This window comes from Chanos chanos, chromosome 3, assembly GCF_902362185.1.
Source record: "Chanos chanos chromosome 3, fChaCha1.1, whole genome shotgun sequence".
In the NCBI taxonomy this organism is placed as follows: Eukaryota; Metazoa; Chordata; class Actinopteri; order Gonorynchiformes; family Chanidae; genus Chanos; species Chanos chanos.
Genome location: NC_044497.1, coordinates 54,975,826 through 54,992,821, shown reverse-complemented (window position 1 = coordinate 54,992,821; position 16,996 = coordinate 54,975,826). Strand labels below are relative to the sequence as shown.

Below are 16,996 nucleotides of genomic sequence, written 5' to 3'. Positions count from 1 at the left end.
TAGTCACACACAGGCCACCAATGTCATCTTGCTGCTCAGTTTTCTTGATCATGTTAGGGAAGCCAGTGGAAAATGCATCTAATGTACAAATCTCACGCAAACACCTCACAGTGTCAGTGAAAACTAACACATCCTCTTTAATGAGGGCTAGGTCTCAAAAGCAGTGGTGCGCAGAACTAAAACAAGTCCCAGGCCTTCAAAGGCTTCATGTATTAGCAGTTAATGTGTAATTAAATTAGACCAGTGCACAATAACTACAAGGTCCATGAAGCAGACAGACCCTTCCTCAAGTGGTCTAATAGATGTCCACTTGCACAGGCTCTAAAGTATAATGAAATAAAATGTGTTCAGCGAACCAACGCAGAATAGTGTTACAAAGACAGATTAAGGAAAACACACTAAGCAGTAATTACTGCTATTTGACAGGCCTAGACTTAACAGAATTCAATTTCAATGACAAAAAAAAAAAAATTAAACACAGATTCCAGAATAAATTTTTGATATTTTTTTATTCAACATTTTTAAACAGCAAAGGAGGTAAAGAAAAGGAGGGGGAGCAAGTTTAAAAAAAGAAAAAAAAAAAAACACAACGCTTTTCACATCTCAAAGAAAAAAATCCAAAAACACCCCCCACAAATCCAATCTGTACATGAAACAGCATGCGCTTGTCACTGGTTCCACTTAACATTCTCGCTCTAAGACAAGAACATGAAGACAAAAAAAAAGAAAGAAACTAAAATAAACCAAAAAAAAACCATTTAAAAAAATAATAATAAAAGGTTGCTGAGGACTACCTGCAGATCAGCTGTGTTTTCCACACTAACCATTTATAAATACAGAATTACAAGTTTAAAATCATTGAAAAATAGCTCCTGTAACAAACGGAAAGTCTACGTCAGCGATGAGATCAGTACGGCCTGTCCCTCCGCTCCATACGGTGATCTCCCCTGAGAATGAATCACATTTGTTCAGATTAGTTCACGATTGGCCACAGAGCAAGACGGCAAAGACTGGGACGGAAACAGTGTCAAGATGGATATTTCATTAAAAAAAAACACTGAGCAGCTCAGGGATACTGACTTACAGCAACAGCTAGTTAGCTTTTCATGTAGACTTAAAACATGTACTCAAGCTAGGCTAAGGAACACCATCAGTTGAAACTCTCCTAGTTTTTCCAAACAGGCATGCCTGAGTTTACCCAAATGTTCAAGGCTCAGGGTGCTGGATAACGATACTGGCTGTTTCAGGTACATTTTGCCACTGCTCATTGTGTGAATTCAGGCATGTATTTATATGCACATAATGGTCTGACATCAATTACTGAAAGACCTTTCAGTGAGCCATCAAGTTATAAAATCAACCCCTTAAATCACGGTCTGAATTTTAACAGCTCTGTAGAAAAGGAGCTGCGACTGGACAGTTCCGCCACTTACTTCATGTCCATCATCTTGCCTGGTGGTCCCATCCCCCTTCTTCCTCTGCCGCCCATGTCATCCATGGGGGGTCCTCCGCGACCTCGTCCGCCTCCGAAACCTCCTCGGTCCATACCGCGGCCTCCTCTGAACCCACCACGGTCACCTCCCCTGCCTCCACGGAAACCTCCAGGCCCTCCGAGACCTCCCGGGCCGCCGCGATCCATCCCGCGGCCGCCGCGCATTCCGCCGGGACCGCCACGCCCTCGGTCACCGCCTGCAGACCCGGATCAGACACGACCCACATCAATGCCCATTCTATAGACATGCCGTTAACCTTAAGGTATGCGCGCCCTGGTTAAATTCTACAACGGATGTGAGGGTTCTGAAATCCCTCCACGATGGTAACGTTTCACGGTGAAAAGATTTAGAGGCAAAGACCGGGTTACCTGGAGGGAAAGGAGGCGGCCCAAAGCCCTCAGGTTTGGGTGCTTTGCACTGGTTGCATTCCATTCTCCAAGCAAAGTTCTGGTTTCCACAACCCCTATAGGAGAGAGAGAGAGGGGGGGGGGGGATATTAAATCAATGACTGCTACAATGGCATAAAGACAGCTGGGCAAAGACACTGTCACAGAGTTCAGAGTTGACTGCTGTACACAACACACACTAAAAACGCGCGGTACTTACGCATTCGGGCACTGCCAGTCTCCAGCCCTCTGCTGCATGTTGCCGCCTGTGGGTCCTCCGCGGCCCATCCCCCTTGGACCCCCCCGGGGCATGAAGCCTCCGCGGTCTCCCCCTCGGCCCATGCCGCCACGCCCCATCATCCCTGTTATGAGAGAGGCGAGAGAGAGAGAGAGAGTGAGCCCTGTACGGCGACCTCTGATCTCATATCTGTCACAACACATTAAAGCCTTACTCAGGCCTCAGGGTCAGCCAAAACCTGGCAGCATATCAGTATCTGACTGACTGGACTCTGTCCTAATTGTCTTCAGTGCTCCCTTTCCTTCTGACCCTGCTCTTCTTAATCAGCGGGATCGTTAGTTGTTTGAATAAAGACTCTGATGTGATGTTTGCTTGGCATTGCTTCAACACACTCAGTCCTGTCAGAATCCTATTGAATTTACAAAGATAAAATGTGAGGGAGCTATGTAAGAACAGGTCCCGGTCATTCAGATGGGTGGATAATCCAGGTCTGACGTCCCATCCTGTTTCGGGCTTTGGGCGTTTAGAGCCACGTACCTCCACGGCCGGCCATTCCCCTGTCTCCTCTCATAGGCATTCCCCCACGAAGCATCCCCATCATGGGCTTACGCCGAGCCATCGACACCCTCAGCTTCTTCCCCTGGAAGTCTTTTCCTGAGCAACGCAAAAAAGGGAAAACCGCTTAACAACTGTCGTTACCAAAGCTGTCAAAGGAATACTGAAAATCAGAGTTTCTGTAGAGGGCCCAAAGGGAAAGGGGGTTGGGGTAGAGGTCCTCACCATCAAACCACTCCACAGCTGATTTGGCGCTAGGAGGCTCCTCATAGGACAGCGTTGCATCTCCTTTAGGTTTGCCCGTCTCCTTGTCTGTGTAGATGTTGACAGCTGGGAGACCTGTCCGCTTGTTTATCTGGAGGGGAGGGGAAATATCTCCTGTAAAACAACTTTTTACCGACAAACATCCTCGCCACAAAACAAACTTCTGACACGAGGCCTGAGATTCAAAGAGGCGGAGTCGAAACAATAACCTAACGTCACCTGGTTTTCTACTTCTTCGAAAAAATCAGTCCCCGACCGATTACCTTGGAAAACCGGATTTCCCGCACGGTTAAAATCAAAGTGCCGTACCTTGATGATTCCGCTGTGTTTGAAGAATTCGGCCACTTCTTCCAGCGTAGCGTTCTCGGTCAGCCCAGTGATGTAAATGGTACTGTTCTCCGAATCATCCTGTTCTTCTGGCCGTCCTGTGGAAGAGGACACAGGACGTTACGACTCTGGGGAGTTGGGGGGGGGGGGGTGAGTTTGTCGCGACAGATTAAAAAACGTGAGGCGGCAATCGGAGCTTACCCATGTCCAGGTCTGGTCCTGGGGTTCACCACAGACGAGAAGAGAGAGAGAAAAAACAAGAGCGAAGTTAGCAAGCACGTCTGGTTTTCCCTCTGCCTGTGTCACTAAGAGCTGGTGAGAATTTACCGGGGTACACTTGCTCCTTAGAGCCTTCAAGACTTTTTTCTTTTTTAAAGGGGAAAAAAAGACCATAATGTAGGACCCTTTTGAAACTCTTAAAGTGCAAATTTGTTTTTCTTAGAAAAATAGTTTTAAAATATATACATAGACCTTAATGTAACTGTGGAAGTGTCCCTTATATTTTTTCTTTAATAAAAATGGTTTCAGTACCTTTGAAAACCATGAACCCAAATTGTAATGCATAAAACCAGAATTGCAGAGAGTACATGAAAAGGTGATAAAAACACTGAGGGTGACAGACATGGCTTTAGGGTCAGTTACTGTTAAAACTCAGCAGTTATGGTGCCGTCTGTGATGGAGTTAAGTGCTCCAAACAAAATTCTTTACCCATAATGCTTGTAAACTGGAACCTTTCCTGCCTGACCAATGGAAAAAAAAAAAATTTACACTGAAACCCCTTAAACAAAAATCTAGCCAGCAGTTATGGTGTGTTTTTGTACAACGTTTCAAGAGTCTTCCCTTTATTCTAAAAGAAAAATACCCATGGAAAGTGGAAAAAAAAAACAAACAAAATTAGTCTGAAATCTAGTGTATGGTCTTGTAGTTCTCATTAAACTTACCACCAGGCTTAATGAAGCCACCTCTGTCTCCAGCGATGCTGGGGGGGGAATAAGCGGAGATATGAAGGCGATTTCCCTTAAACAGCCACTTCGGTACCACATAAAAAGGGGGGGGGGGTGAAATGGGGGGGTCTGTACACAGTTCTGACTAAGCCCTCTTTTCATACACAGCGTCTCTTACACTAAACACATTGGTTGGGGTGTGGGGTGAAGTAATTTAAATACAATGTTTCTCCCCTTAGCTTTATCTTTCGTTAACACATATTCTTCACACACTAGTGGCTGAACAGTATTCGGGCGTAAAATGTTGAAATAAGGGAAGGGCAATCTTTATTACCGCAGGGTGTACAACCCCAGGAACTCAGATACACGGTGGGGGGAAAGAAAAGAAAACAAAAAACAAAAAGATTGTTTCAAACGCAGCTCGGCAGTTCAGCTGTACTCCCCGCAAGAAAACAATCTGAGTCCCACCCCAAAAAAAAAAAAACCCAAAACCCTCACACAAAGCCAAGACCTTACGTCTCTAGGAAAATTTCCACCAGGCACCCTGAAAACAAAAAAAACTTTGCCGAGTCTGGTGAGGAGACCAGAGCGACTGCCTGTGCCAATTGGGCTGCATTTGAAACAATCTGCATACAGAGAGCTGGTACATGCAGTCAGATATCAGTAAAAATAAATAAATAAATAAAAGTCAGGTAAACACCTTTTTTTTCCTCTTTTTTTACACCATTCTGTTTACACAACAAATGCTTCAAAAATAAATTACAAAAAGACAAATAACTGGTAAAAAAACAAAAAAAAAAAACAAAAACAAAAAAAACCAAACAAACTAGAGTGTTAAATTACATGTTTTCTTGTAATAATAATACTACTAATAATAAAAAACAGAGTAATTATTTTTGTTTGTTTGGTTTCTTGGTTTAACACACTTCAGACACTTCTCCGCTTTAAATGTGGACACCACCAACTCTAAGTCCCCCTTTTGAATAGGCTGCAGACCCAGACTCAGAACTGAGTAGTGGTACTGTAAAAGTATTGTTGTCATTATATGGCTCTCACTTTGTTACCTGTAGCATATAAATGCGACAAAGCATGTTAAAGAAAAGTGCTCATGAATAAAGTCACGTCACAAGAGAGACAAATATGCAATCCAACGGCATTTCAAATCCACACTTTGAAAAGTTAGAATGATAAGAATAATAATAATAATGATAATATTAATAATAGTAATAATGATATTTATATTTCCTTGCCTGTAAGAAAGGGGGGTGAGAAAGTGAAAGCAGCACATCTGTGTGCTTTTTTTTTTCATTTCTTTTCCATTTTTCTTTCTTTTTCTTTTTAAAACATATGAACCAATGTGTCTTCGAGCAATGAATCCTAACATACCGTCCTGTTTGTAATGATGACCGCAGTCAAGAGCAAAAGTTTAGGAGAAGGAAGAAAAAAAAAAACCCTCTGTAAACCAAGTCTGTATACAATGCTTGTTTTAAACGATGCACTGAATCTCTGCGTTCACTTTCACATTTCTTTCTTTTGTTCGTTCTTTTTTTTTTTGTTGTTGTTGTTGTTGTTTTTGTTTCCCCTTCTTTTTGTGGTAAACTCTACCCAAAACCAGTAACTGGAAAAATGAAAAAAGTGTGAAGGCAGCAGCTGAGGTCACCACTGTAAGAGTACCCTGACAAAAATGAGTAGTTTTATTCACCATAAGGGGCTTTTATAACAGCACACCCTTTAGAAAAAAACAAAAAGGTCAAATGTTCAGATCTCACTGGCTACCTCTAGCGCTCTGTCTCGGGGGGGTTCGTCCCTCCCCATCTCCCATTCTTCTCTGTGAAAAACCCCAGACCTTTGGTTTTATGTAAACCTTCACTTACCGTCCAACAAGGTGACAGGTGATCTCTATTAGTATCTGGCTCAGATCACATTGAGTTAACTTGTATAGTTTTTTTCCCCCTTGGTAATTAAATGCTATTCGTTAGTCTGTGGTGTCAAACATTAGTTTGAGGACCCTTTGAATTCTCAGGGTATGTTCACCTGGATTGATCTAGAGATAGCCAGAGCTGTGCTTCACTATTCAAAAGTAGCTCTTTCCCTCATGTAAACAGTGCTGCTTTAGCCGGTCTGTGTCCACCCTGTGGTCAGTTTAACACTGAGCTCTCTGCTCCTTTACTGTTCGTAACCTTACACTGGTCTATGTTTCCATTTCAGATGTGTAGGAACACAGCCCAGGTCTGGGCATAGAGAGGCTTTGGCAATGCTTTTGGGCAGAATAGTACCTCTAAGACTACTGAACACCTCACCTTTGGCCATGACGTGTGAGGGGCTGAGAGCAACATCCAAACATACTCCCAAGGGAAATCTGAACTCTCTCTAAACATTAAGATAGATTTGAATAGTCTCGTGTTACACTACTCTGAAGTGTGGCAACCCACAGAAAGTCTGTGTATGATGGAATTTTTTCTACTGATTTGTTTAGACTTCTTACTACTCAGAGAAACTCAAATCAAATCATTACACTCATATCAAAAAGCCATGCGGAAGGTTCTGTTCTGAGTCCAGAAGGTGAGTTAGTACGTGGGTGAATAAATAAATACCGAACTCAAACAGGGCCGTTTTCTCTCTGGGACACCACACACAGATTAGAAGTCACTGTGAATGAAACATCAGTGACTGTCACCACCCTGGGGAGTGAGGCAGGGACATGCTGCTCTCAGCCCTGTAATGGCCTCTCACTGCTCCTGTATGAAAGTAGGATTAATAAAAAAGAAAAAGAAAAAAAAAAGGGGGGGGGGGGGTCGGTTGGGGGGGTAAAAAGTTAGGATGAGGTGAGAGTGGACGAGAACTTACCCCATGCCTCCTCGGCTCATGCCCCCTCGCATCCCTCCACCTCCTCCACGCATCATCCCCCGGTCAAACCCCCCACGGCCACGCCCACGGCTGTCCCCCCCACCCATTCCACGGCCCTCCCCAGGGCCACCGTATCCACCGCTCTCCGGACCCGAGTAGCCACCTCCGCCCATGCCGTTCTGATGGTCCTGCCTGTAACTGCCTGTTACGGAGGATAAGTAAACCAATCAGGCTCTGGATAGATTTGGTCGTTATTACTCAAAGAGAAATCAAACGAAAACCAATCAGGCTCCAGTGACGGTTCTGAAGCAGTCACAGTTCACTTACTGTATTGACTGGGAGGCTTGTATTCACTCTGGCCGTACCCGCCTCCGGCGCCACCCTGCTGGGCATACTGGCTAGTAGGAGGTTGGCCATAAGACCCAGAGGGCGGAGCATAGCTGGAGGGAGGAGGCTGCTGCTGAGGAGGCGGGGCCTGTTGCTGATACCCGCCCTGCTGACCATATCCACCCTGCTGGCCGTAGCCTCCAGGCTGGCTCTGGTAGCTGCCCTGTGGCTGCTGGGAGTAGGAGCTTTGCTGGGGCTGGGAGTAGGTGCTCTGCTCATAGCCAGACGGCTGCTGACTGCTGGCGCCGTAGCTGAAAAGATACAGTCATTGTAAAAAACTTAGTCATTATACCAAGATACCTTTGACATTCTGAAGGACCTTATTCATATTCTTGTGTGATCAATCAAAATGAAACAGTTTAATCTACATCACGTCTATGAAACCCAAGACCCCTAGGTCTGCCTTCACACTAAAAAGACGAGTCCCATCATTTCTATAACGTCACAAGGGGCCACCAGGTAGCAACACTTCAGGAACATGAAGCTGTGTGAATACGTTTCCATGGATACCTGGGAGGGGCAGCAGATGTGGGCTGCTGTCCGTATCCTGGATATGCAGGCTGGGCCCCGTAGCCACCCTGTCCCCCGTAAGAACCCTGGCTGCTGCTAGTGGAGCTGGCCGCGGCCGAGGACGTGTCGTAGCTGCTGGCTCCGTAGCCCTGCACGGGCTGGCTGTAGCCCTGAGGGGCAGCGGGAGCCGCGCTGTATCCAGCTGTGATTAGAGGACATATCATTCTAACAAGATCCACACGCACATGGCGTCGGTGAGAAAAGGAAGGGCGCGGGCTTAACCACGGAGCTTACCGCTGGCTGGGGGCTGCTGACCGTAGGAGGAGCCATAGGTCTGTTGACTGTAGCCACCAGAGGAGCTGCCCGTTTGGGGATAGGCTGACTCAGCAGGCTGGCTGTACGAGCTGTAACCCTGCTGCTGTCCGTAAGACTGCTATGGAAAAGGAAAAATAAGACGCTTACAACCGCTTCCTGGAACAGACTTCCTCAGGGTCAAATAACTGTTTAAAAATTCTACTGTGCTAAACGGTTTTCGAAACTAAAACCGTGCTGACCCATAAGGAAAAACTGCATAGTCAATTTCAACTATAACGTCCAGCGATATGGAAAAGCAAGACGTTTTGTAAGCTTATTTATACAATTTCCCTCAACCATACATATTAAGCTCAGGATGCCTTTATATCGCAAGCTTAACTGTCTTTGTATAACGACAAAAGGAGTGCAGAAAAACAAAGGTTACCTGTGCACTCTGACCATACGTCTGTGAGGGCTGGGCAGCATAGGAACCATACCTGTGAACAGCAACAACAAACAAATTAAGTCTATCCTTTCATTTACACCATTGGTATCATGGGTCTGTTTGTGGGAACAAAGATACTGGTGGCGACCGAAATGACCTACCCTTGCTGGCCTCCAGCCTGTCCATAAGAGTTATAATCTGTGGAGGAGAAAACAGAGGAACTAAATGGCCAGTAAAATGACCAACTTAGCTCACAGCAGGAGCTCCGTAAATTCAACCATTGCTGCCTAATCAATATCATGAACAGACTACATCACACAAACCACCAGACAGACACTGAAACGTTCGTTTACTTATCCCGGTTGTCGAATTACCATGTATCAGCGGAGGTACTCGACCCATGTGCCGCGAGTTGTCCACAATAGAATTTACTTTAAGTTTGATTGAAGTCTTAAACACTAAAATAATGCACTTGGAATGGCAAATACACTGCTATTTCGATTCGTCAGAGTTATAGTGTGTGTTTTTTCCCTCTCAAAGCTGATTTAGCTAAGCGAAGCGGGGAGAAAGACCGCTAGCAACGCTTAGCAACCAAGCTACGCGCGCTAGCTTAGCGACCAGCACATTTGCACAACTATAGCAGCCATATTCCGACCGGCGGGGGATATTTGCCGATAGCTAGCTCACTTGTTTCAAAAAGAAAGTCAATACAACAATCGTTTGCGTCCATAAATCTGTCCTGAAAACGAACGCGCCCTGGTCGTTTTGTAGATTATTTTGCGGACATTTACTCACTTAACTGAAATAAACCGCATTTGTTACCCCTCCCCCAATTACACGTAGACAAAAAATGTCGTGCACAGATATAAAGAAATAACTAACTTGAAAGAGTTATATGGCTTTTTCGTCCCACAAAACATCTAGCAAAACGTTTAGGATCTACCACAACATTCAGAACCTGACTGTTCATTTGCTATAAGTAGATAACTTGCACAAATTTCCCGCTGTTCTTACCTGCAGCAGACGCCATTTCGTGAGCTTTTCGTCTGAGGAAGAAGTGCGCAAGCGTACAAGTGAACATATCGACTGTACCACTTTGCTATTTATGGACTTTTTCCTTTACATACATTTACATATAGTCTGTGTGCAGTTTATTTGAATGTTTGATGTTACAAAATATTCTGATTTGATACTACAGCGTAACCGTGTCTCGTTTGACAAAGTCAATCAGTGGTGGTTGTTGAGTAAATAACAGTACAGTAATGGGCCATTCCTCAGGAGGTTTCACTGACCTACTTGCACACTAGGCGTAATAAACACACGCATGCCGGTCAAAGAGGTTTGAATTCAAAATGTGCCGTCTTAAAGCTTGAGACTAATACGTTGATCGGAAACAAGATCATGAAACTTTATTGTCAACATAAATTCTCATGTTTAATACAATGCAAACTTCATAAATTAAGCAATACAAATGCAGCTTTACAAGGAGACAAAAACTGAAAAGAATTTTGAGGGGGTCCGAAATTAAAATTTCCAACCGAAAGGAAGCAAATGTCTTATCTCACGACTCTTCCAGTCCCCAGCTTGCGCTTTCCCTCTTTTTATTTGTACACAGGCAATCTTTCATTGAATCAGAAATGGAAACTGGAAAAAAACCCCGCACACCTACAACTCTTTGTGACCACGTGGATATGCTGTCGTGTGTGTTTGGCTTCTCAACAGCATTCCAGTTAGTACAAATATATACCTTCAAGGGCACAAGTCCATAAAGGTAGAGAAACACTTTATAAGCTGAGGTACTCTATATTCAGTGCAGCATCAAAAATGTACATCAGAAAAAATTGCTATGGCACTTAATATTAAATTTAGATATGACGGTGGAGTGTTTAACTGAGCAGTACCGGACATAACTTCCATTCTGCGCGACTGCATTGCTGAAGTGATTTTGTCAGGGCTTCTTAAAGAGTCTCTTTTTTTATAAAGTAAGACTAACGAACAACAACCGCTTCAGAACAAATAATACGTCAGAGACACAGACTCTATTTAAAACGGTTTGTGTTCATGGAACAATTGTTGATAACTAGATCCAGACAGCGTTGATATGGATGCGTTTATCGAAAGGCAGTCGGCGCTGCCGAATGTTTTTAATATAAAAAGAGCTGCTGCAATGTGACCACTGGCCACAGACTTTTACAACTACTGAGCTAGTGCCTGTGACAGAAAGGTCCGTATATCACAGGAAGCCGTCTTGTTCGGTTAAAGGCAAAAAACTTGTCTCCTATTGGTCAGAGCAAGCCGTCCTGTTCAAAGACAGACGGCAGGAGAGCGAAGTCAAAGGGGACAAACTTGACGCCTGTGCCGCTGTAGAATTTGTTCTGAAACTCGACCCTGTGAAAGCGAAACAAAACGCAGCGTTAATCACAATGCTTCTTTATTAAATCACTCGCATAAGTGTTGCTTTTTGGAATCGAGTTAGCTTACAGTGTTGTTACATCCCCCCCCTTTGTTCCCAATTTGGAAAGTGCAATTACATGTGACCTTGTAAGCCTGTCCCTTGAACAGCAGTCAACACTGTCAGGCTGAATAAAGCTAACACACACTTCTCCTGATAAGTGGCACAACATAAACAACTACTTCACAGTCACCTGACGCGGCGTGCTTGATGGAGAGCAGAACTCGCGTAACCCTAACTGCAGTTACATACACGTGTGACCATCAGTGACTGTAACCAAGCAATAAGAGGCCTTAACTGACGCATAAACTCAAGGAAAGAGCTAGCAGATGTGAAACGGCCGGGACTCAAACCGTGAATCCCAGATTTACATTGTACCCTGATTTATACTGAAATTCCCTTTCTGGGTGCATCACTCCGGAGTCACGAGGTGGTTTTTGTAAGTCTTCGGAGGATGGCCATAGATCTTTGAGAAGTGAATGTGTGACTCTAGACATGTAGCGCAAGGATGAAGAACAATTACGGTTGAAGTGCTCCGCTGCCTACAATTAAATATTGTGGAGAGTTGCCTGTTGAATCCTTAAATCAAATCTGTTGTAATTAAATCGGTGTATTTGTGTGGATGTACGTGTGTGTGTGTGTGTGTGTGTGTGTGTGTGTGTGTGTGTGTGTGGACTCACCAGTGCAGTCGGAGAGCATGAAGAAAGGCGGAGAGCCCTTCCATGATCAGTAGGATAGATACGGTGAGCACGCTGAAGACACCAAACACAGGAACCAGGCAGAGAATACCCAGTCTGGAGCTTATCCTAAGGCCCAGCCGCATCACCATGGCCCACAGCACCTCAGACAACTCTGACAGAGACAGAGAGAGACAGAGAGAGAGAGAGACAGAAAAGACAGAGAGAGACAGAAAGAGAGATTCAAGAAGAGTGAGTAAGCACCCCCCAAAAAAAAAAATCATGTAGGAGACATTATGTAATCATCTTCTCACTGCACTGCTGCTCTGAGTGTGTGTGTGTGTGTGTGTGTGTGTGAGCAGCTCTCTGTACATACGTGTGAGTGTGTGTGTGTGTGTGTGGGGGCACTCACGGGCGTGGGCCAGGCTCAGAGCCCACAGACGCAGGTAGGAAGCTGTGTTGGAGATGCAGCCCAGGCAGTACTCTATTGTGTGAATGGCCTGATGCAAGAATACATCCCCAAAGTCAAACTGAAACACAGGCACAATAATAATACATTAATAACACGTTAAGATTTCAGTATATGTACATTTAAAATCTTCTGCGGTGCTATGCTGGGGGGTCATCTGCATATTTGACCAAACTGTATTTGCTGATTTTTTTAAGTTATATTCTTGCAGTTGTGCATGAGTTTCTGTTTGAGATGAACTGTTTTTGGATACGTAGGGTATTTATGTGGTACCTGCAGTGGTTTTAAGACTCTCTGCCTGATTAATGTGATGGGTCTGTCCGTAGATCACTCTCTTAATTCCTACGACTTTTCCTTGCTCTTCTAATTGGTCTAATACTGAACTTAGCGATGGCAGCAGTGCTATGAACAGCGCAGGGAAATATAAAATGTAAGCATGAATAATTATTTCCACAGTTCAGGCTCTTGACCTGACCTCTTGAGGTCCACCCTCTCGGCCTGTCATAAGGTCACCCAGTCCCTCCTCTTCGTCATGAACCATGGAGGGAGACAGGTCCTCTTCACTCACACGCCGAACTCTCTCATAGCCCTGAGAGGAGAGGAGAACGAAATGTCTCTGTCTTTTCTTACAGTCATGCACACACACACACACACACACACAACCATGGATAAGAACATTATTTAAATTGTCGTTCGTTTTCTCAGACACTCACTCTGTGAGGACCGAGGCTCTTTCCCCCATGATGAAGCCAGTAAAGGTAAAGCGGTTTCCCTAGCAACAGCACTGGTACAGACAGCATGGCCACCACCACTAGAAACACCTGAAGCCCTGTCTGTTTACACACACACACACACACACACAAGCCCAGAGGAGAAAGCAATAACTGACAAGCCAAGTGATATTTGTTAGAGAAATAGAGAGTGAACAAGATTTGACAGAGAAATCCGTAAAGACCTGGGGGTGGGGGGTAAGAGACACACCTGGCCTGGATAGAGAGGGGTTGCACTGTTCCCCTGCATGAGGAACATGTTGATGAAATGGATGAGGATGCTGGGAGCCAGACGGGAGTCCTGTGCTGAGAATGCCAACCATTTATAAAAGATCATGAAGACCAAGTAGCCAAAGAGACACATGAGGAACAGGAGCTCTGGCACAAAGAGCAGGCAGATCTTATACTTCTGTCTGAAGTGCCTGTGTGAACAGAATACAGAGAGAGAGAGAGAGAGAGAGAGAGAGAGAGTAGACCTCAGGACAGACACTTCATAAAGACACTACTGCTAAAGCCTCATGCTTGAGAACAGGAAGTGATGTATATTAAAAAAAAAAAAAGGTAAAAGACTTTATTGAATGGAAATCTAGTTATGCTCAGAATTCAGCCATCCGTCGTGTGTATATGAAAGAAGAAAAAGCAAAGCGTTTCACTTACAGATGGTTAAAGACACTGAGAACTACACCAAAGGTCATGTGTATGACGCCCAGGATAACGGACATCTTCATCTTGTAGGAGTTGAGAAACGTCAGGCGATTAACTGCCATGTTCCAAATCTGTGAGCAAAACGAGGAGAGAATACCTCAGAGAATTGGCCTCTCTGCAATCCAGTAATTCATCTGTAGTTTCTTTAATCTTTGTTTGACAGCAGTAATGCAAGATTGCCAACCATCTGTAATTTTTATGGTAAATAAATTGTGAAATGTAAGATATAACTAAAGCTTGAACCTAAAGAAAAACTGATTGTATGTAAAAATATTCCGTAAAGCATCGTATCAAGAAATCGGTTATTTTTCCTGCAACAAATAGGTAAACGAACAGAACACCAGTGTTATTTTATCCGTGGTTATAAACACACACACACACACACACACACCACACACACACAGAATTGTCCACGTCCATTTATGAACATTGTATTAAAAGAGCACAGGTAGGTCAATGTGTCCAGCAGTAAAAAATGTCAGAAGTGACAGAAACAAATATGGCCTATGATTTTGATACTAGGGTACTGAGGTACACACTTTATATATAAAATGCTGTGTCATGGAGATCAGTATAACATCCAGCATATCAGTAAAACAGCCGAACACAGGCGGTCCAGTAAAAACAGGAAAAAAAAAAAGGTTGGCGACCCTGAATTAGGGGGTACGGAGCGTCCATACTGTCTGTGAAGGTGCTGTGCTGTTTCTTTAGCGTACACTTACAGGGTCGATGCCAAATGGATAGGGTCCAGAGAAAACCCCGGAGACGTTGGGATCCAGCGTGAGCAAAGCGTTAGTCCTCAGGGTTTCGTTCCTGGGAAGCACGAGAAGAGACGGAGTTGACCTAACCGGAGACGAGCTCGAGGTCCGTCTGCGTGTCGGTGTGTTTGTGTTTACGTTTGTGTGTTTATGCACGTCTTACGTCCACTGCTGCTCTCTGAACATGGCTCTGACGCTCCATCCCGAACCGAAGATGTTGAAGGACTTGGAGAAGCAGTCGTTGTAGATGAACCCGGTGTAGATGGAAAATAACCCCATCATCAGAACTATGTAACGGCCCTCAAAGAACGTACTCCAGATCTGCACAAAGAGGATGAATCACAGACTAACCAGACTGCGCTTAAGGTTTCACTGCGATGAAGCAATACACAGCAACCCACGGATGTGGCAAAAATAACTCCACAATGAGTATGAAATTAGGTTATGCCTTTGAATATTTTAACAGTGAAAGCCTTGTCAAAAATCAATGACAGATGAAGAGAGAAATGGAGCAAACCAAAGAGAAATACAAAGAGCCCCAAAAAACGACACCCCACCCAAAAAAACAAAGGAAGACACATTTTAATATTAGCCCTCCTCCCACACACACACACACACACACACACACACACACACACACATACACACAGCCCTTCTTTGTCTGACCTCATTCCCCAAACGTCTGTGTTTTTGGCTCTTCTCGTTGAGGACCATCCAGAGGGCAAACAGGGTCATGATCGCACCGTGTCCGAGGTCTCCGAACATGACGGCGAACAGGAACGGGAAGGTGATGATGGTATAAGGAGCTGCCATGGAAACGGAAAATCATCTCTCACCTCGTGCATTCAGTACAGACAACTGCACGCAGCAGAGACGTCTGAAATATGGGTTTATGTCTGGTCAGGAGAGCGGCTTAGCCGTCGACTTGTCACGAAGCGCCCTGCTAGAGTACGGCTCTGTTTCTTTTGGCAGCGCATTCATTCGCATGACAGAAAAAAAAACGTTTTCACATCTACAAATGTCATGTGGCTTAACATATGCTTGCTACTGAAAAAATAAAATGCGGAGTGGAGTTTTGGAAAACGACCAGTTGGCTAGCTTTCAAACTACCAGAGAGAGGGAAAAATAAACCAGACGCATGACAGAATAAAGCTTTACAAACACTCATTTTCTACAAAGACCAGAGAAACAGTGGGAAGCAAGGTCAGCAAGGCAAAGAAACAAGCTGAAATGCCATCAGGCAGTGACATATATTATTAATGTTCCAAATTGAAATGGCACTGAAGATAAGACATTTTTAGCTAAACCAAACAGCCCTAACTAGCTTATTAGCCGTTTCTTATACATACCTTCATCTGTGCAGAACCTCCCAATGGGTTCATGCTAAGCCTCTGCTAACCTGTTCTGGGGTCTCCAGAGACGGCCCCAGTATCTGTACTCACCTGGACTGGCCTCTCTATAGTCGCCCACTCCATAGGCCTCCACGATGCTCTGGAACCCGGAGGTAAACTTGTTGCTTCTCAGGAGAGTCGGGGGAGTGTCTCTGCTCGGGATACGATTCACAAAGGATGGGACCGTGGCGTCGCCTTTTCTCTGTCGAACATCGAAAACCCCAAAATCAGAGCCTGAGGTGACACTTGTCGCCCAGCGAAACCGAGACGAGACGGGACGGGACGGCGGCTCAGACTCACCGAACCCTCCTCTAGTGCCCTCCGCAGTTCGGCCAGGTCGTTGACCGGGCACCACACCTCGGCGATGAGACACTTGTTGGTGACGTCGAAGCTGCAGAGGTTGAGGATGTGATAAATGGCTTTCATTTTCTTCACCTGAACCACCCACGAGTACGCCGACTCAGACGCTTTGTTCAGGACCTGTTTCAGGTAGTCCTCAGTGCGGTGCAGCACCTGGGAGAGCAGAGAGACACACGCAGCCTTCAATCTGCGCGTCTCCTCGTCTAAGCGCGCGTGAACCCGTAACGTTAGGATGGGTCCAAAATTCACAGGCGACGAATTTCCCCCCAAAAAAAGTCACTCAAAACCCAAACATTTCATCCAAGTCTAACTTTAAAAGGCTGGGCTCTTACCCAAAAAAGAGGCACCCGACTGTCTAAAAAAAATGACATAATATAACTCAAAATGACTTTAAATTAAACGTAACTTTGAAGACTGGGTTCTTTCTTGTCTCTTTTTTTGGGATAATCAAATGCATCTGATGTTTGGATTTATCCTCATTTTTTGGGTGTTCGGTGTTGTACTATAGACACCTGTTACCTGCCTGTCCTGTAGATTTGGATTGCTGCTGAATGGCAGTAGCAGCAGTGTGTGATACTGAGAAATCGTTTCTTTTATTTTAATTAAACAATAATAGAAGGGCAGACATACATTGTGTAGGTCCTGTATCCTCGTCCTTAGACTGTCCATCACGTCGGCTCTCTCTTCATCACTCTCGGGGTGGGGGTACAGGTGGCAGTGGTAA

General features: G+C 44.7%; 2 protein-coding genes across 4 annotated transcripts in view; both read right to left on the bottom strand.

Annotated features, from left to right (window-relative positions):
• Nucleotides 1–563: 563 nt before the first annotated feature.
• ewsr1a (EWS RNA-binding protein 1a) lies at nt 564–9,733 on the bottom strand. 3 transcript variants are annotated; one of them, XM_030767524.1, is made up of 16 exons: nt 9,705–9,733; nt 8,852–8,888; nt 8,691–8,742; nt 8,246–8,384; nt 7,952–8,153; nt 7,382–7,692; nt 7,055–7,256; nt 4,205–4,242; nt 3,465–3,482; nt 3,246–3,361; nt 2,898–3,027; nt 2,655–2,771; nt 2,100–2,241; nt 1,862–1,956; nt 1,434–1,689; nt 564–947 (listed from the first exon to the last, which is right to left on the bottom strand). In XM_030767524.1, the coding sequence occupies exons 1-16, from the start codon at nt 9,718–9,720 to the stop codon at nt 908–910; spliced, it is 1,911 nt and encodes a 636-aa protein (XP_030623384.1). In that variant the 5' UTR covers nt 9,721–9,733; the 3' UTR covers nt 564–907. The 3 variants fall into 3 exon arrangements, with proteins under 3 accessions (XP_030623384.1, XP_030623386.1, XP_030623385.1); XM_030767526.1 differs by having other exon boundaries at nt 3,465–3,476; XM_030767525.1 differs by having other exon boundaries at nt 8,246–8,381.
• A 1,242-nt stretch (nt 9,734–10,975) lies between these two features.
• The window catches only part of atp6v0a2a (ATPase H+ transporting V0 subunit a2a), a 13,601-nt gene continuing 7,580 nt past the window's right edge, over nt 10,976–16,996 (bottom strand). Inside the window, exons 8-20 of the mRNA XM_030768426.1 lie at nt 16,903–16,996; nt 16,213–16,425; nt 15,964–16,114; nt 15,188–15,327; nt 14,685–14,842; nt 14,486–14,576; nt 13,716–13,834; nt 13,270–13,480; nt 13,002–13,121; nt 12,764–12,877; nt 12,232–12,349; nt 11,823–11,994; nt 10,976–11,078 (exon numbers count right to left, since the gene is read on the bottom strand). Of these exons, the coding sequence (XP_030624286.1) occupies nt 10,976–11,078; nt 11,823–11,994; nt 12,232–12,349; nt 12,764–12,877; nt 13,002–13,121; nt 13,270–13,480; nt 13,716–13,834; nt 14,486–14,576; nt 14,685–14,842; nt 15,188–15,327; nt 15,964–16,114; nt 16,213–16,425; nt 16,903–16,996 (1,804 nt within the window). The remainder of the gene's footprint in view (nt 11,079–11,822; nt 11,995–12,231; nt 12,350–12,763; nt 12,878–13,001; nt 13,122–13,269; nt 13,481–13,715; nt 13,835–14,485; nt 14,577–14,684; nt 14,843–15,187; nt 15,328–15,963; nt 16,115–16,212; nt 16,426–16,902) is intronic.